At 43.8% G+C, this 18,623-nt stretch overlaps 1 protein-coding gene across 2 annotated transcripts in view; it reads right to left on the bottom strand.

Moving 5' to 3' along the window:
• The window catches only part of LOC120946921 (alpha-2-macroglobulin-like protein 1), a 221,074-nt gene that overhangs the window by 168,842 nt on the left and 33,609 nt on the right, over nt 1-18,623 (bottom strand). For both annotated transcript variants that reach the window (XM_040361745.1, XM_040361746.1), the window contains exons 5-8: nt 18,063-18,083; nt 14,604-14,760; nt 10,893-10,977; nt 735-888 (exon numbers count right to left, since the gene is read on the bottom strand). In XM_040361745.1, the coding sequence (XP_040217679.1) occupies nt 735-888; nt 10,893-10,977; nt 14,604-14,760; nt 18,063-18,083 (417 nt within the window). The remainder of the gene's footprint in view (nt 1-734; nt 889-10,892; nt 10,978-14,603; nt 14,761-18,062; nt 18,084-18,623) is intronic.

Genomic DNA, 18,623 nt, shown 5'->3' with positions numbered 1-18,623 from the left:
GTATGTAATCTGTTTGCGCTCGTCCCACCACCCCCCTGTTCCCTCCGAGGCTGCAGATGGGAATGGATCAGGCTGCACTGATAGCAATGGGGAGGCTGCACTGATGAGAAGCGAGAGAATTCTTGTTGAGCAGTGCTCTGACAAACACACTTGGACCGAATTTTTAATGGTTCAAAGAATGTCAGGCAAAATGGTCGGCCCTCACGCATGTTCACTTCATCAAATCTGTCCCTCTTTGAAAAAAGTATGGACACCCCTGCTTTATACTAATATAGAAAATAATTTAATCCGGATGGCCGTTAAGAACCATAAAGCAAAAGATGCAATCAACAGCTGACATGTTTCACACCGTAACTACTGGTGCTTACTCATAGCTGGCTCTTTAGGCAATAGACAGGAATTTATATAACTCTTATACTAAACTGCACGGCACATGACACTCGACAAAATGACTACTCTTCCCACCCTCACTGTTTCCATCAAGAATATAAAAGTGCAGAAACGTTTTGAAGACCCCGTACAATTATTTAAGGCTGGTTACCGTGGTAATTCAACTAAAAAGCCAACCTTGGGCTTTAGTAGCTATGCCAAAGGTGGAGGGAAATATCCAAGCTTGGATCACAGACGGAAATAAATACTTTGACTGAGAACCACATCTTGCTTCCCTCCTCCCAAAACAAGAAGTTTTCATTTAAGGAGTATTTTTTTGTAATTGTAGGAGAAAAGCCACTTACCTTAGCGTGTGTTATTTTTATACATTTTTCTGAATCGTGCTCATCATCATCATCAATTACACCGCAGCATCCGTATAATGAACGACACACAATATGAGTTTTTGGACAGATTTCAATGTTTAGGTTACCTTGTACTGGCTTTCCGTAGGTGTAACTGGAAATTGAAGATGAGAAATAGGCCGTTTATGTACTTTTTTTTTTTCAGTTTAAAATAAATTTATTGAAGAGCAGTACAGTACACGTTATTGCCGCCAGCACATTCTGGGGCCAGTATTAAATACGTACAATGCTTGTCAAAGTATTCATGTCAGATAAACAACCATCTTTAGAGGAAAAAAAAAAAAACCCCAGGTCACCCACCCACTTCGTATGCTAACAATTACATAAAAGCAGGTATCACCTATAAGTGCACTTAATTCCATTGCCAGTCCCGACACCCCCTATGGGCACAAACTGTGTCGGGGACAGGCTAATTCGATAAATTCAGGAGATACATTCTTAAACACAGAACTCATCTCGCTGCTCCAGAATAACAGAAACCTCCAGAGTCGGTTGAGAGCTCTAAAGTGAGGAGATTAATACTAGGATCTACCAGTTCTTTCCTCCTCGGAGAATCCTAACGATACCTACCGAGGCATACAGAAGCTCCTGTGGTCCTAGAGCTGTATGAGCATCAAGTTCTAGCTAAAGCAGACCGAGGTACAGTGACTGCTATCAAACGTTGTATTAGTGAGAACAACAGAAATAAATAATATATATATATAAAAAAAAAGATAGCCTAAAGATATAGGAACAGAAAAAGAGAAAAGGAGAAGAAAGAAGGATATTGCCAGCTACAGACTGTAAACAACTGTAGAATTCGCCTAAGGTTCCAGCGTGAGGGATATACCAATATGTCTAGCCCAGGGCTCCCAAATAGCCTCAAATAGATTAGTAGTGTTTAGAATTGAGCTAATCATTTTCTCTTGGTTCATGATCCAAGATATTTTCCTCTTGGCCGCCGAGACAGATACCGTAGGTTGTTTCCATGCCCCAGCTAAAGTAGTTTTTGCCCCTAAGAGCATAAAATCAATCAGTTTTTGAGTAATTTTGGGGGCTTGTGGGATGCGGACACCAAGCAACGCTATCTGTGGGGACTTCACCCATTACTTTTCTGAGGAGGTGAAAGATTTTATTCCAAAATCCTCTAATTTTTGGACACTCCCACCAAATATGTAGCATGGAGCCCTGGGTTTGACATTCCCTAAAACATAGCGGTGAGGCGGTCGGGAACATCGCCGCCACCCTACTAGGTACCAGATACCATCGCATTATAACTTTCAGATTAGCTTCTATTAGAGAAATGTTAACAAGTCCTTTGAAAGCTCTCGTTCCTACCTTGTGCCATTCCTCCAGGTCCCAGGTCTCTTGTAGATCTCTTTCCCAAGCCTCCATGTACGAGAATTTGGACGTTGGTTCCGATAAGGATGTGTATATTATAGATATGCCTCCCCTTTGCTCCGCCTTTTGGCTACACCATTGCTCGTAGCGAGTGAAGATCGGGGGAGAGGACTTGTTTTTCCAGAGCGATGATACAAAGTGATAAATTTGAGAATATCGTATTTTCTCAGAGTCCGGTAATTTCAACCTCTCCACGTTTATGTACTTTTTACATAAATAAATCTGCTATGTCTAACTCAGTGGTCTTCAAACTGCGGCCCGGGGGCCGGATGTGGCCTTTTCCCAGCCCTTGGGGCACTATTCCTCCCTCTGATACAAAACACTGTTCTGCCAACTAACATCAACACTGGGGCACCATTTCTCCCACTGGCAGCAACAATGGAGAACTATTACACCCAATGTTACCAACAATAGGGCATTATTTCTACCACTAGTACCAAATATGGCATGTTTATTTCCACGGGGAAAAATTCCACTCCAGCTGGCACAGTGCGGCCCCTCTAAAGTCTGAAGGACAATAAGCTGGCCCTTTGTTTAGAAAGTTTGGAGACCCTTGGTCTAACTAATGCAGAAATGAAAAGCACAAAAGAAAAATGGTGACTGATGTAGCGCCCCCTTACTTTCAGTATGGGCGCTACGCTAAAGTTAGTGGGAGAATGGGAGAGTTATTTTGCTCCCATTCCTAATTTGTTAAATTTAGGCTGCTGTCATTCTTGAACTGTCCTGTAGGTCAGTCTGCGCTCCAGGGTTGCCGATTCCACCCCTGGGAGACAGTTGGCGCTAGAGGGGTTCTGGCAGAGCTGCTTTTCCCCAGCAGCCAATTAGAGGAGTTTTCCCTCGCGGGGCATGCTGGGGGAGAGTATATCTGTGGCAGACGCCATTTTCTTTTGTTCTTCGCGCATTCCAGGTGCGGCACCCACCTTTAGGGTGTGCGCATCCAATGGACCCCAGCGATATGGCTTACCAGGCCAGGGTCGCATGCTACGCGGAGCTCCATGCTGCTCCATTCTCTCTACCTCATGTTGATGTTGGTCGTGTTGGGCCGAGAAATAAAATCTCATTCGCTGATTGGACATTCGTTTACTACTCTACTCCCTACAATCACCCTAGACAACGATAAGAGGTAACTTAATACGCCGATCCCAAAACAACCAGCGGCTCCTGAGGGGGTAGCGCTACACTGAGATTGCTGTCCTCCTTCTGATATGCTAGTTGCCCTGCTGTATCTGATTTTATTAGTGATTGTTAGAAAAGTGTCAGAATTCCCTGACTACATTTTCCATGAAATTAATGCAGAAATAACTGAAGCCAGTGTTTCCTAAACTGTCACACTAAAAATCTAAACAACCACTATTTTATTGTCTAGGATGTCTGCTATTCGAAAAGATATATAGCTGGATTCAGAGAGAGTTAGGCCGGCGTATCAGTAGATACGCCGACCTAACTCGGAATCTGCGCCGTTCTAAGTTTAAGTGTATTCTCAAACTGAGATACACTTAAACCTAGCTAAGATACGACAGCCTGCGCCGTCGTATCTTATTGTGCAATATTTAGGCTGGCCGCTAGGTGGCGCTTCCGTTGAGTTCGGCGTAGAATATGTAAATGACTAGATACGCCTATTCACAAATGTACGTGCGCCCGTCGCAGTAAAGATACGCCGTTTACGTAAGGCGTTTTCAGGCGTAAAGTTATTCCATCAAATAGTTGGACTAGTCAATGTTAAGTATGGCTGTCGTTCCTGCGTTGAAATTTGAAAATTTTACGTGGTTTGCGTAAGTCGTCCGTGAATAGGACTGCAGGACGTAACTTACGTTCACGTCGAAACCAATACGTCCTTGCGGCGTACTTTGGCGCAATGCACACTGGGATATGTACACGGACGGCGCATGCGCCGTTCGTAAAAAACGTCAATCACGTCAGGTCACCCCACATTAACATAAAACACGCCCCTCATCCTCATTTGAATTAGGCCGGCCCTATTTACGCTACACCGCTGTAAGTTAGGAGGCAAGTACTTTGTGAATACAGTACTCGCCTCTCTAACTTAAGGCGGCATTGCGTAAATACGATACGCTACGCTGCCTTTAAGTTGCGGCGTCTCTGAATCCAGCTAAAAATGTTTGGGGATTTTATGTAATCTCCAGGCCTAAAAAAAAATTTGTAACTGGTGTTCATTAGGAAAGTAGTGGAAATTGTCACCCAGTAAATCTTTTTACAGCGAATATTAGCTGAAGTCTGGGGTTTTGGTGACTCCCATTGTAGAGTGCTGGCATGTACCAGGTTGCAGTGATGGGGAGTTTAAATAAATGTGTTTCAGTTCGAGGGAAATCTAGAGTGGCAGGGTAGCATAAGAAATAAATGGAAAGGAACAGAAAGTGGTGACATGAAGTACCTAGAGTGTAGAAGGGTCAAAGACGGGGCTACAGTATATATACTGTAGGATTAAGTTCAGATAGGGCCCAGGAAAAGAAAAAAGGGTGGGATAATTTTAGGGGGGGAGGCATATGACTAAACTTGGAGGTACTACAGGAGAAGAAGGGAGCTGGACAAGTGCTCCACTGTGCTCATGGAATTAGAGAGAGGAGAGGCAATCTGGAAGTGGCTGCAATTCCAGGAGTAAAGATACTATTGTGGTTAGAAATGGGGGTCTCAAGTATTCCTAATCCAGTCTGATCATCTTGTGCATCTACCCTGCTTCTAAATCATGCACCAGAAGACATTATCTGTAAGCATCAGTAGTCTTCTAGTACATCCAGCATGCTCCTGTTTGAGTAAATTTATCTAAGTGGCCATGAGATATGGATGAAAAATTCCATGTCTGCAATTTTGTTTTACCCAATGAACCATTTTTTATAGGGTTGGAGATCAGTGTGACTGCCAGTAAATGGGAATGGACTGCCTGGGAGCATTTATCATGCACATAGTAATGTAGGAGGTATAGGAATGGTGTGAAATTTAGAGTTGCCCAACACAGAGGTAGTAATGTGAAGCACTGTCATCCACAAAGGTGTCCCTGGCCAATGTTATTCTGTCCCAAAATGAATATTTTCAGAAAAATGTATGAGCTTGGGGTTGGGGATAGGACCATTACTTTTTGAGGAAATTTAATGACATCCCTGGTTTGAAATCCAGTTTCATGCACAGGGGAGAGACGGGGCCTGGTGAGTACGACAGAATTTCACAGGATTTACAAGTTGCATAAAACCTTGTTAGTTAGTGTACCATCTATGTGTCAATGGGTAAGGTTTATCTTGCCGATAAGTTTATAGGCCAGCCACAGTTTGGAATACAGCGCTTTCCAGTTCCACCTAATCCTGTGCACAGTGGAAGTTGCATTGCTTTATTTGCTGATATGCCCAGGAGTATTTTTTTAAGTCTGAGAGGCCAATACCTCCCCTTTTATTTGGGTACAGGTAGGTATGTAAGGCTAATTCTGGGAGTGGCATTATTCCAGAAAAACACCTGGATAGTCCTTTGTAGTGAGGTAAAAAAAAAACCTTAGGTAAAAATAATGGAAGAGTCCAAAAAACTTACAGATACCTTAGTGGGACATTCATCTTCAGTACCATTGCTCTGATGAATCAGAACTGCTGTAATTTTGTCCAGTTGGTCATTGTATTTTTTTTACACCTGGTGCTTAATTTCAGATATTTCTTTTCCAATAGGGGTGTATTAAAAATGCAGAGCTATTCATCCTGTGAAATTGCATTTTCATGCGTTCTGTGTGAATGGGGCAAAAATTCTTGTTGGAAGGCTATCCATGTACACAGAATACAATGAATCTGGAAAATGCTGCATTGTGGGCATTAGATGGAGCTGATAATCATAAACAAGTCACTCTACTCTGTAATAACAAAAAAAAAATCTGAAAAAAGCATAATAACGTTCATTTTTGCCCCCGATCATACAGAACAAATGTACATGCAGTTTCACAGAATAAATAGCTCTGTGAATTTCTTATAAAGACATCCTTAACAGTTAAAGTAACAAGGATTTTACCAGACGAGAAGAAAAATCTCCAACAACATTACAAACAAACAAACTTGGCAGAGTAGGGGAGTAGGAGGAGTCTCCAAGAAGGTTGACATATGGGCCTCGGAATGATGCAAATAGAGATTGTGATGCAGAGGCACCAGTAGGGCATGGACACTTGCAGATGTTTTCATTACTGGGGCTGTCAGATAGAGGTGATTTCTGGCCAATGATGTTCCATGTATGTATGACTTCTTAGTACTTTGGGGGGGGGGGGTAGAGGTAGAAAAGTCAAGGTGCACTAAAAGTGCATTTATGCTACAGGAAAACCAATTTCTCTGCGCATTTGAGCCTGTCAGCCTCTGGTCTGCATGCTGAATCAGAAATACTTTTTTATAAATATTGTTAAGTCCTGCATATTTTACTCAGTCTAGATCAGCAAAGGAAGACTGAATAGAAATCTTACTTTCTTTCTGCAATCACAATTTCCAATCATCATTTCGTGAGTGCATGCAACCTACAGCCGTGGCCAAAAGTTTTGAGAATGACCCAAAAATGTATTTTCACAAAGTCTGCTGCCTCGGTTTTTTATGATGGCAATTTGCATATATTCCAGAATGTTATAAAGTGTGATCAGATGAATTGCAATTAATTTCCCTCTGATTTTTCCTGTGTTGATGTGTATTGTAACTGTACTGTCTGCCCTGATGCTGTAAAGTGCTGCGCAAACTGTTGGTACTATATAAATCTTCTATTATTACTATAATAATAATAATTGTAAACCCCCTCTTTGCCATAAAAATTTACTTAATCCCATAAAAAAAAAACATTTCCACTGCATTTGTGAAGAAGACTTCAGGGCACCCAAGAAAGTCCAGCAAGCGCCAGGACCGTCGCCTGAAGTTGATTCAGCTGTGGGATCGAGGCACCATCAGTGCAGAGCTTGCTGAGGAATGGCAGCAGGCAGGTGTGAGGGCATCAGCACACAGTGAGAAGACTTTTGGAGGATGACCTGGTGCAGGGCCGGCGCAACCACCAGGCGGACCAAGCGGCCGCTTGGGGCGGGCAGGTCCGCAGCCTGGGATGGGGCGTTAAGATGACCTTTTTTTTTATTTACTGTCCGGAGTTGCCGCCGCCCTCCGGCGCCCGGTGTCCCGCTCCAGGGCTCGAGTTGCGGGAACGGCGTCTGTAGAGGAGAAGGGAGGGAGAAAAAGTTTCACTGGCACCGCACTGCCCCGCCCCCTCCCCGGCGAGCTGTTGCAGAAGAACAATAACATCATTAGCATGTGACAAACCGAGTCTCTGCTGCCTGACTAGTAACTCCCCCCAGCAGGAGATCGTGGCCAGCACTAGCTAAACTTCTCTTCCTTCCCTGCTGAAGGGAGCATGCTGGCTGCTTGTAATTTTTTTTTGTGATGGACGCTGATGAGCTGACCAGCCAATCTGCAGGCACTTGATAGGGCTAGGTGCATGCAGATTGGCTGGTCAGCTCATCAGCGTCCATCACAAAAAAAAATTACAAGCAGCCAGCATGCTCCCTTCACCAGGAGAGAAGAGAAGAGAAGTTTAGCTAGTGCTGGCCACGATCGGGTTTGTCACATGCTAATGATGTTATTGATGTTAGGAAGCAGCATGGATGGAGGGTAAGTCACAGAAATTGTGTGTGTTACTGTGCCCCCCCCCCCCAGCAGACTTTAATTAAACTCCTGTTTAAAGGGAAACCTGGCTGAGGTTGACAGGCTGGCATTGTGAAGATGGATGAGGATGACTCTGGGTGGATATGAGAGTTACATTGTGGAGATCCTCTTCACAATGTAACTCTCATCCCCACAGAGTCATCCTCATCCATCTTCACAATGCAACACAATCATCTTCATCCCCACCCAGCACCATCCATCCCTCTCTAACGCATCCCCTGCACCATCCATCCCTTTCCACAACACATCCCCACCCACACCCAGCACCATCCATCCCTCTCCACAACGCATCACCACAACGCATCACCACCCACGCCAAGTACCATCCATCCCACTCCACAATGCATCCCCACCCACCCCTCTCCACAACGCATCCCCACCCACCCCTCTCCACAACGCATCCCCACCCACGCCTAGCACCATCCACCCTCTCCACAACACATGGCTGTGGAGGAGGCGGGTACAGAGAGAGGTGGCTGTGGAGGAGTCGGGTACCACCCACCCCTCTCCACAACGCATCACCACCCACGCCAAGCACCATCCATCCCACTCCACAATGCATCCCCACCCACCCCTCTCCACAACGCATCCCCACCCACCCCTCTCCACAACGCATCCCCACCCACGCCTAGCACCATCCACCCTCTCCACAACACATGGCTGTGGAGGAGGCGGGTACAGAGAGAGGTGGCTGTGGAGGAGGGGGGTACAGAGAGGTGGCTGTGGAGGAGGGGGGTACAGAGAGGTGGCTGTAGAGGAGGGGGGTACAGAGAGGTGGCTGTAGAGGAGGGGGGTACAGAGAGGTGGCTGTAGAGGAGGGGGGTACAGAGAGGTGGCTGTAGAGGAGGGGGGTACAGAGAGGTGGCTGTAGAGGAGGGGGTACAGAGAGGTGGCTGTAGAGGAGGGGGGTACAGAGAGGTGGCTGTAGAGGAGGGGGGTACAGAGAGGTGGCTGTAGAGGAGGGGGGTACAGAGAGGTGGCTGTAGAGGAGGGGGTACAGAGAGGTGGCGGTAGAGGAGGGGGCACAGAGAAGTAGCTTTATAGCCCTCTCTGTACCCCCCCTCCTCCACAACCACCTCTCTGTACCCCCCTCCTCCACAACCACCTCTCTGTACCCCCCTCCTTAAAATGACTAAGATTGTATTTTTTTTTCTTTTTTAATAATTATGAGGTGGCACTGGTGGGCAGTAATGAGGTGGCACTGATGGACACTAATGGGCTGAACTGGTAGGCAGTGATGAGGTTGCACTGACAGGCTGAACTGGTGGACACTAATGAGGTGGCACTGTTGGACACTGATAGGCTGCACTTTACCTCTCCACCCTAAACAATAACCTCCTCCCCAACCTAGATTTTCTGAGATAATGAAAAAAAAAAAAAAAAATATCGGCCATCGGCCGCCCCAATTTTGAAATATCGGCATCGGTATCGGCCAGAGAAAAACCCATATCGGTCTACCTCTAGTCTGCACTGTAGGGGTGTCTGCATTGTAGGGGTGTCTGTACTGTGGGGGTCTGCACTGTAGGGGTGTCTGTACTGTGGGAGTCTGCACTATAGGGGGGTCTGTACTGTAGGGGTGTCTGTACTGTGGGGGTCTGCACTATAGGGGTGGGGGTCTGCACTGTAGGGGTGTCTGTACTGTGGGAGTCTGCACTATAGCGGGGTCTGTACTGTAGGGGTGTCTGTACTGTGGGGGTCTGCACTATAGGGGTGGGGGTCTGCACTGTAGGGGTGTCTGTACTGTGGGAGTCTGCACTATAGGGGGGTCTGTACTGTAGGGGTGTCTGTACTGTGGGGGTCTGCACTATAGGGGTGGGGGTCTGCACTGTAGGGGTGTCTGTACTGTGGGAGTCTGCACTATAGGGGGGTCTGTATTGTAGGGGTGTCTGTACTGTGGGGGTCTGCACTATAGGGGTGGGGGTCTGCACTGTAGGGGTGTCTGTACTGTGTCGGGTTGGGGTCTGCACTGTAAGGGTTTCTGTACTGTGGGGGGCTGCACTATAGGGGTGTCTGTACTGTGGGGTATGGGGGTCTGCACTGTAGGGGTGTCTGTACTGTGGGGGTCTGCACTATAGGGGTGGGGGTCTGCACTGTAGGGGTGTCTGTATGTCGGGTGGGGGTCTGCACTGTAAGGGTGTCTCTACTGTGGGGGTCTGCACTATAGGGGTGTCTGTACTGTGGGGGTCTGCACTGTTGGGGGGTCTGAACTGTTGGGGGTGTCTGTGTAATGGGGTCCAGAGGTGCAGGGTGCTATGTAATGTAAAGGGGTCCAGTGGTGTATGGTGCTGTGTAATGTAAAGGGGTCCAGTATGTTTTACATTTAGTAGTATGGTGTATATTATACTAAGAATTTCTGGTGTGGCGTGGTTACAAAAGCACAAATTAGTGTGTTTTTTTATATAAAAAAATTATTGAAAGAAACATTTTTGCAAGGGAGGTGGGTGGCCGTTGGGGGGGGGGGGGCGCCAAAATGGAGCTTCGCTTGTGTAGGCAGAAATCCTTGCACCGGCCCTGACCTGGTGTCAAGAAGGGCAGCAAAGAAGCCACTGTTCAATAAAAACATCAGTGACAAACTGATATACTGTAAAAAGTACAGGGATTGGACTTCTGACAACTGGGGTAAAGTAATTTTCTCTGATGAATAGGTGGGTGAACAAAAAAACCCCACAAACTGAAAAACTCCAAGCATTGATTATGCAAGAATGGGTTGCCATCAGCAGTTGATTGACAGCATGTTAGAATGAATTGCAGAGGTCTTGAAAAAGAAGGGCCAACACTGCAAATATTGACTCTGCATAACCTTAATGCAATTGTCAATAAAGCCTTTGACACTTAGGAAATGATTGTAATTATACTTCAGTATACCATAGTAACATCTGACAAAAAGATCTAAAAACACTGAAGTAGCAGACTTTGTAAAATTGTATATTTGTCACGGCTGTACTATTGTATGCAGGTCTGGGATTGCTAGCTGCCAGAAATAGGACTATAAGTGCAGCATGGGCCTTGGGCTTCAGGGATAAAAAAACAGTGCTGCCATTGATCTTACCTGCCACAAATGTCCAGATTAAAGGATTTTGCTGTAGAAGCCACAGTGGTTGGCAAGTTGATGTGTACCTCAAACCTCTTCAGAACTGAAAAAAATAAAACAATATAAAGTACTCGTAGGAAAAGAAAACATGTTTTATTCAAAGAACAACTTTACACAAGCAACAGGCCAGGCACATGTGCACAGACGTGGGCATAGGTGTGTGCACGTGCTTAAACAGGTGTGTACCTGTCCCTATATAAACAAGGCTGCAGTATTGGCTCATCACTGTTTGGTCTTACAGCTTTTGTGTGATTTGTTCCTGCTGCCTGTGTTTGACCTCTGATCCTGATTTCTGACCTGGCTTGCTCCTGACCATGCATGTCTGCTATCTGCCCTGCCCGCGGCTTGCCCCGGGATTCTGCTTCTGGCTCTGCCTCCTGTTCATGCCCGATCTTCTTCATCATTGTTGACACTGGCTTGTGACCCGACTTTCCCGCTGCCTGCCGTTTATGCTTAAATTGCCCAACTGTTACCGACCCAGTTTGTCTGACCCTGCATCCCGCTCATCCAGCCTGCTACAGCTCCAGCAAGTTCACATATGGCTCCAACTCCCTGTTACACATCCACAGTCTCCCACCAGCCAAAGCATTGTGCCAGCTCATCGGCCACCAGCCTGTTTGGCTGCCACATCCACCTGCTGACTACTGCTACCCACACAGACTACTAGACTGATCTCGGGTACTCATACCCCACCATGCTCCCTTAGCTGCTGTCTCATTACCAGTGACCCCCAAGCCGAAGCTGTACGAGAGGCCTTCCTCTTCAGGCTAGGCTCACTACCAAGTATGTGACACTCATCCTACAACAGGTCTCATTTTAAATAAAAGAAACTGGAGTGAAGCTAATTGGGGGGTTAATTCCTTAGCCTTTAATAAACTGCTAAATAGGCTGATAAATTCATTGGAACTGTTTTACCTGCCAAAGAGTTTGTAGCTGGAAAGTGGAATTATGGGAGATTCTCACAGCTCCATTGCTATTATATGATTTTTCTTTTTGATCAATCATGGTAGCAAGTCTGTTTTTTTTACTCCTGCTTGCATTGAGGTGGTCCAGTAAGGGGACCCCTCAACAGTATTCTATAGCAGCAGCCAGTGTATGACAACCCAGTCATGTTCTTCATTGATTTGTAATTGCAATCTTCATTTATAAATTAATGTAATGCATAAATTGTAAAAAAAAAAAACCTCTGTTAACCCTAATTCGCTTTTATTAAAGTTTATATCAGGGCAAGAACTATTTTTTTAGCTTCAAGATAGAGAGGGAAAGGATTAGAACTCCTCTAAGGTTTTTACTGTTATTAGGGACCCAATTCATTACCCTCACTTTCTGTTCTGCTGACAAGTTTCATGGTACTGGAAGTGAGAAAAAATCTGCAACAAGGACACAGAAGGAAATTACATTTGTCAAAGGTTCTAGCATTACATTTTTATTTCATCTGTGTTGCTGTTAGAAAGTTCCCCTCGTTTCCTTCCTGGAACAGGACAGAAAGTGAAGGAAAATCGTTCTAATGGATCACTGTATGGCAAATAAAAAACTGATAGGGGTTATACCCTACTGTACTCTATCCAAATATAGGAAACAAGTTTTGAATGTACATACAAACTGCAAATTGAAAATTTCATTTTGAATTAGTTACTATAACAGGAGGGCCGTGGGACCCAGAAGCTCTTAGAAAGCATGAGCCAGAAAATAATAGACAGTCAGAATATATATTGGACTACCTGAGATGGGACTATTATTTAATTATTATCCACAATATATTCCAGGATATCTGTGAGAACTGGTTGCTGTTTGTTGATTCTGAACTCAACAGGTTAATTGAAAAAGTGACTCATTCATGTGGGGACACAACTGCTAGGTGTTAATGTCATCAACTCAAGCCATCTGTCTGTCTGGTGTGATGTAAATGAATCTAGGATGGCTTGTGCTAATTGACCCTGTATTGTGTGAAGGTCTATTGATGTCTGAATTATCAGTTGTAGTTAATTAGCTCATGTAAATTATGTCAGAGCCGGAGTCAGAATGTCTGACCAAAAGATGTGTATTGAGGGGGCTTGTTAAGAACCATTGTATGATGTTGTGGGTGGAGTTGGGTCCTTGTTCATTTGAACTGCAGTATCCTAACTGTATATAAGAGCCTGATTTTCTCAATAAAGGGTCTATTCGTGTGGAACCTCAAACAGAGCTGTGTGTCTCGTTATTGGGGTTCGTTTGCCTGCCTGTGGAGTGTCAATAGCTGTCTTGGGTTCGGGAATGGAATATCTTAAACGGCTTTAACCCCTGTCCCATTTGGGGTTTCGTTACAGTTACCTCAGGTCCCAGTTGTAAGAACAAATACATAATGTTGATGAAATTCTGTCTCTCTTTCATCATGCTCATTATGATTAAATCACATTACTTTATTCATATTGCCACCCTTTTTATTTCAGTAATCCATTGGTCCAAAAGTTGTAACTTACCAAAGTCATTGAACAGTGGCCATCAATCCTTCAATTGAGGAAAAGTGAAAAAAAGTGCTGGACCCATAGGATTATCTCAATGTTATTGGCATCTTAAATTATTGATGTTGATGTAAATGATCTGGGCTCGGATTCAGAAAGAATCGCGTAAGTTTGGGGCGGGTGTAGCGTATCTCATATACACTACGCCGCCGTAACTTAGAGAGGCAGGTACCGTATTCAGAAACAACTTGCGTCCTAAGTTACGGCGGCGTAACGTATATGGGCCGGCGTAAGCCCGCCCAATTCAAAGTAGGTTGGCAGTGGGCGTGTTAATAATATGAACCGTGACCCCATGCAAATGAGGGGCCGAACGAACGGTGCATGCCCCGTCTGTGGACGTATCCCAGTGCGCATGTGCAGAATCACGTCGCAAATACTCAATGCTTTCGACGTGAACGTAAACTACGCCCAGCCCCATTCACGTACGAATTACGCAAACTATGTAAACCACGTAAAATTCAACGCTGTTCCGACGTCCATACTTAACATTGGTTGCGCCTTATATAGCAGGGGTAAGTATACGCCGGTCATACGCCTTACGTAAACGGGCGCAAGTACGTTTCTGAATCAGAGTATCTAGCTCATTTGCATATTCTATGCGTAAATCTACGGAAGCGCCCCTAGCGGCCAGTGTAAATATGCACCCAAGATACGACGGTGTAAGAGACTTACGTCAGTCATATCTTGGACAAATTCTAACGTAAATGCCTTTCTGAATAGGTGTATAGATGCGACGGCGCAGATTTGGACTTACAACGGCGTATCTGGAGATACGCCGTCGTAAATCCTTTCTGAATCCGGGCCCTGGTTCCCCAGCAGGCAGCTTCTAAGCCACACCACTGCCAAGAGGTCCAGATAAGACGTTATTCCAATTAAAGTAAGGGAGACAATCCAAAAACAAGCCAGCACATTTCAGGGGGTCCAAGAGCACCCCCATCACACAGAAGCTCAGTGTGCAGTGAAATCAGAGAAAGTAACTTCAGTACAGGAGAGTAGCCTGTACAACTAAGCAAGACTAATGGTAAGGTTGGAATTCAACTTTAATGAACAATATGATTTATTTTGCATGTTAGATCTAACAAAGTAATTTTGTGGAACTACTTAGTTTGGATCGTTTGTAGCACTGTATTTATTCTTTACCTGTATGTCACAGATTACCATAACTCACCATAGTCAGCCACAGTAAAGGTTTTCTTGCATTTATTAGGTATGGAAAATTTGTAGTCTCCAAGACTTAAATCGTTTGCCAAATGGTAAGTCAAATCAGCGAACCCATGATCAGTAGACACATTCAACCACTGTCCAATGTGGTGTTCATTGGGATCCTGTAAAAAAAGACAAATTCTTAAACTGTAAAAATGGCTTAGCAGGGATGAACATTCCATAGGCCGCGTACACATGACCGGTCCATCCGATCCATCCGATGAGACGTTTTCATCGGTTCACCGCTGAAGCAGACTGATGGTCTGATGTGCGTACACACCATCAATTCAAAAACCGATCGGGTCAGAACGCAGTGATGTAAAAAACACGACGTGCTGAAAAAAACGAAGTTCAATGCTTCCAAGCATGCGTCGACTTGATCCTGAGCATGCGTGGGTTTTGAACCGATGCTTTTGTGTACTAACCATCGGTTTTGACCGATGGTCAGCCGTCCATCGGTTCGATTTTAAAGCAAGTTCTCAAATTTTTGTCCGAAGGACAACGGACCGATGGGCCGTACACACAGTCGGTTTGGACCGATGAAACTGAACTTCAGTCCGTTTTCATCGGTTTGGACCGGTCGTGTGTACGTGGCCTTAGGGTAAGCATGTATAAGAAATAAGCTTGATAGTAATAATCTTATCATTATATGTTAAAGTTTTAGAAGCCCTGTTATGCTTTCAGTATTAAATATAAACGGGAGCGGCCATATTTGTTCATAAAATGTGCAGGCTGTAGGTGCTTGGTTTGCAGTGCTGCAGAATGGTTGTGCTTTTATGTTTTTGTTAAAATGCAGTTTTTTGCAAACAATGGAGTCACTTTTTTATAGTTTATTACTGTCCCGATCTGAAGAGGACAGTCTGTTTTAAACTACTGTTCAGTTCTTAAATCTAGAAACGAAGCATACAGTTATTGGGTAGCCATTTTGTAGAAATATCAGCCTACTGCTCTACAGCCTGATAATAATCTGTGCATTTCTCTGTGTTTTTGGTTTAGCAGTTAAAAGAGAAGCAGTCTTGGATAGATAGCGGTTTGAAACAGATGAAGGACAGTAGAAAAAGACCAAGGGGTCCATTGAGTCTGCCTCATTTTTATTTTCTACTTTTTTGTCTTCCTGTTATTGTAAGTTTGCACTAGACTACATGCCAGCAGAGGCCAAGACAAGCAAGAGAGTGATTGCATAGCAACTCATATATACAAAGTGGCTGATATTTCACCATATGATAAAGTGGTTGTTAAGATTATATATATATATATATATATATATATATATATATATATATATATATATATATATATATATATAAACACTGGCATCCCCCTCTGCTTTATGAAGATATAAAGCAAAGTATGCCAGTTCTTTTTTAATTATAATCCTAAATGCCTCTTGCACAGTATTTAGGATTATTATAAAAAAAGGTATTTATTATTATAATTAAAAAAAAAAACGGACACACTGTGCTTTATATTTTCATAAATCAGAGGGGATGCTGGTGTTTTATATACATTACTTTACAGGAATAACGGCAAGAGTGGAGGAGCAGGGAGGAGATTGGCTCTCATTACACAGACTACTGAGCTGACAGGCAGGGAAGGAGGGGAAGAGGGAAAGACTGTCCACACAGCATGATGATGGAGGGACATTAACTGACCACAGTATCATCAGCAGCCATGGTTACCGTGGTCAGTACACAATCAACAGATGACTACAGTCATTCTTTTGGGGTTGAAAAGGCCATAGCAGCCATTTATTAAACAATACAATAACATGCTATTATCAAAAATACATCTATTCTTTTTTTAAATATCTGAACATCAATGGCCACAACATGAGTACAGTAACCAACTTCAAAATCTAGCATCTTAGAAGGCAATTCGTGTTCGACCGACTGGCTGGATCTACCCCTGAAATAGACTTCAAGGCCCCCAGCCGCAAATACACTGACTCAAGGACAATTTACTATTTAGATACCCTTGATACAGCCAAATGCATCTTAATCCATTACTACCTTAAATTTACTAGGGTAGGTACACCCATACCTGAGATGGGCCCAACCCCTCATTCTCCAAACTTAAACCATCACTGCCTGCCAACTGCTACAACACATACCATGTAAAAGAGACAATCCCCCAAACCCAAAATCACATAGTAGCACCACAAAGCAATCCCCCCCTTTGGCTAAACTTCCTGAGGGACAAGAATGAAAAGTAAAGGCAAATGGCTGAAAGGAAAAACTGAGAACCAAGAGCAAAAACTTTTTATGGGAGGTAGGGCAGAAGAAGCTTATTCTACACTGTAGGTATATAAGAGATTCTTTCCCTAGGGAAAAAACACTGTGCTAACACGTGAATAAATATATATTAACCTAATTAAAGAAGCCGCCAGTACCTATTACTCAAGATACCCAAAGTAAAAAAGACTTAAAATACAAAAAAGGTACAGAGCTAAAAATATTGAGTGATAATAACCAAATAAGTGAAAAATAGTGACAAATTCAAAAGAATGTCAATAAGATGATATAAAATAAACGTTTAAAACCAATATTATATCAATGTAAAAGTCCCAAGTAGTGAAGTGTTTAATAATTTGAAAAAAGAAGGGAGGTGCGCTGAAAAAATCTTCTTCCACCAAAAAGGGACACCCAGGTAGTGAGATGTAGTCTCCTTACCGAATCCACTGAGCGCTATATCAGCGGTCAGTAAGGCACAGGAATTATTATAGTCTTCCCAATCAGACTTTCTCCAGCAGGTGAATGGAAAGGGCAGATCCTCAGCAACAGTCCCCAACACATGGAATAAGGTGGCTCATATATATTGGAAAAATGAACAAAAACACTCCATAGTGAAGTACTGCAAAGATCGCGGGTTTAATAAAGGTTGGGTTGCACTTACAGTTAAGATAAATTAAAACGGCATGGGATAGACAGAAAGTGGCGTTTTGATCTGATCCAGTCCTGTCAGCTGGTCTCCGTGTGTGTGTGTATCTCCTTGTGAGCGTAATGACGTTCCACGCAAAATCCGGCCGTTCCAAACCGGCGGCATCCGATCCACTAAAAACAGACGGATGGGGATCCATTCCCCATCTATCTGGTGGATCGGATGTAAACAGACAGGCAGTCTGTTTCCATCCAACGAAACCAAAGAGAACAGCTAGCTGCATAGTGGAGCGGACATGGACCTGTCCTCCGCCTGCTCAGCAGGGATCACCACTGAGCAGGCAGATTTGCTTGGATGGATTCTACTCCATCTGAAAGGGGCATTACAGTGTCACCTGCTAATGTAAATGACATATTAACACCATTTCTGTATTTTACTACAGTTTATTAGAGAATAGGGCTGTACACCATTTGACGACACCAACAAGAAAAACATTAGTTGCAAGATACAAATAATAACGTTGGAACATATTTTTAAAAGTACTTACCAGCAGCAAGATTTTTTCATACTAAAATACAAAAGTGAAAAAAATAATAATAAATATACTATAAGCAATAAAAACAAAAACAAAAAAGGCATTAGCTACATCGCTCCATATAACCACCTAATCTTATGGGTTGTACTACCTACTAGGGATGAGCCGAACATACCCGGGTTCGGTTCGCACCAGAACGTTCGAACAGACCGCGGGTTCGTGCAAACATTTAGAACCCCATTGAAGTCTATGGGACTCGAATGTTCGAATTCAAAAACGCTCATTTTAAAGACCAATATTCAATTTAATTTTGGAAAACGTCTTGCCCCAGGGAACATGTATCAATGGAAAAAAAAGTTTTAAAAACGGACGTTTTTTCCGGAGAAGCGATTTTAATGATGCTTAAAGTGAAAAAAAAAATGAAAAATTCCTTTAAATATCACACCTGCTGTGTGTCTATAGTAGTGGCACGTGTTTAGAAATGTCCCTGCACAACATGAAATTATTATAAGAACAAAGTAATTTAATACTGCTTGCGCATGTGCTGTGTGGCAACAATATATCGATTATTTT

The sequence above is a fragment of the Rana temporaria genome, chromosome 8 (genome assembly GCF_905171775.1).
Source record: "Rana temporaria chromosome 8, aRanTem1.1, whole genome shotgun sequence".
NCBI lineage: Eukaryota > Metazoa > Chordata > Amphibia > Anura > Ranidae > Rana > Rana temporaria.
Note: the sequence above shows the minus strand (reverse complement) of the source record. Positions and strands in the feature narration are given on the sequence as shown.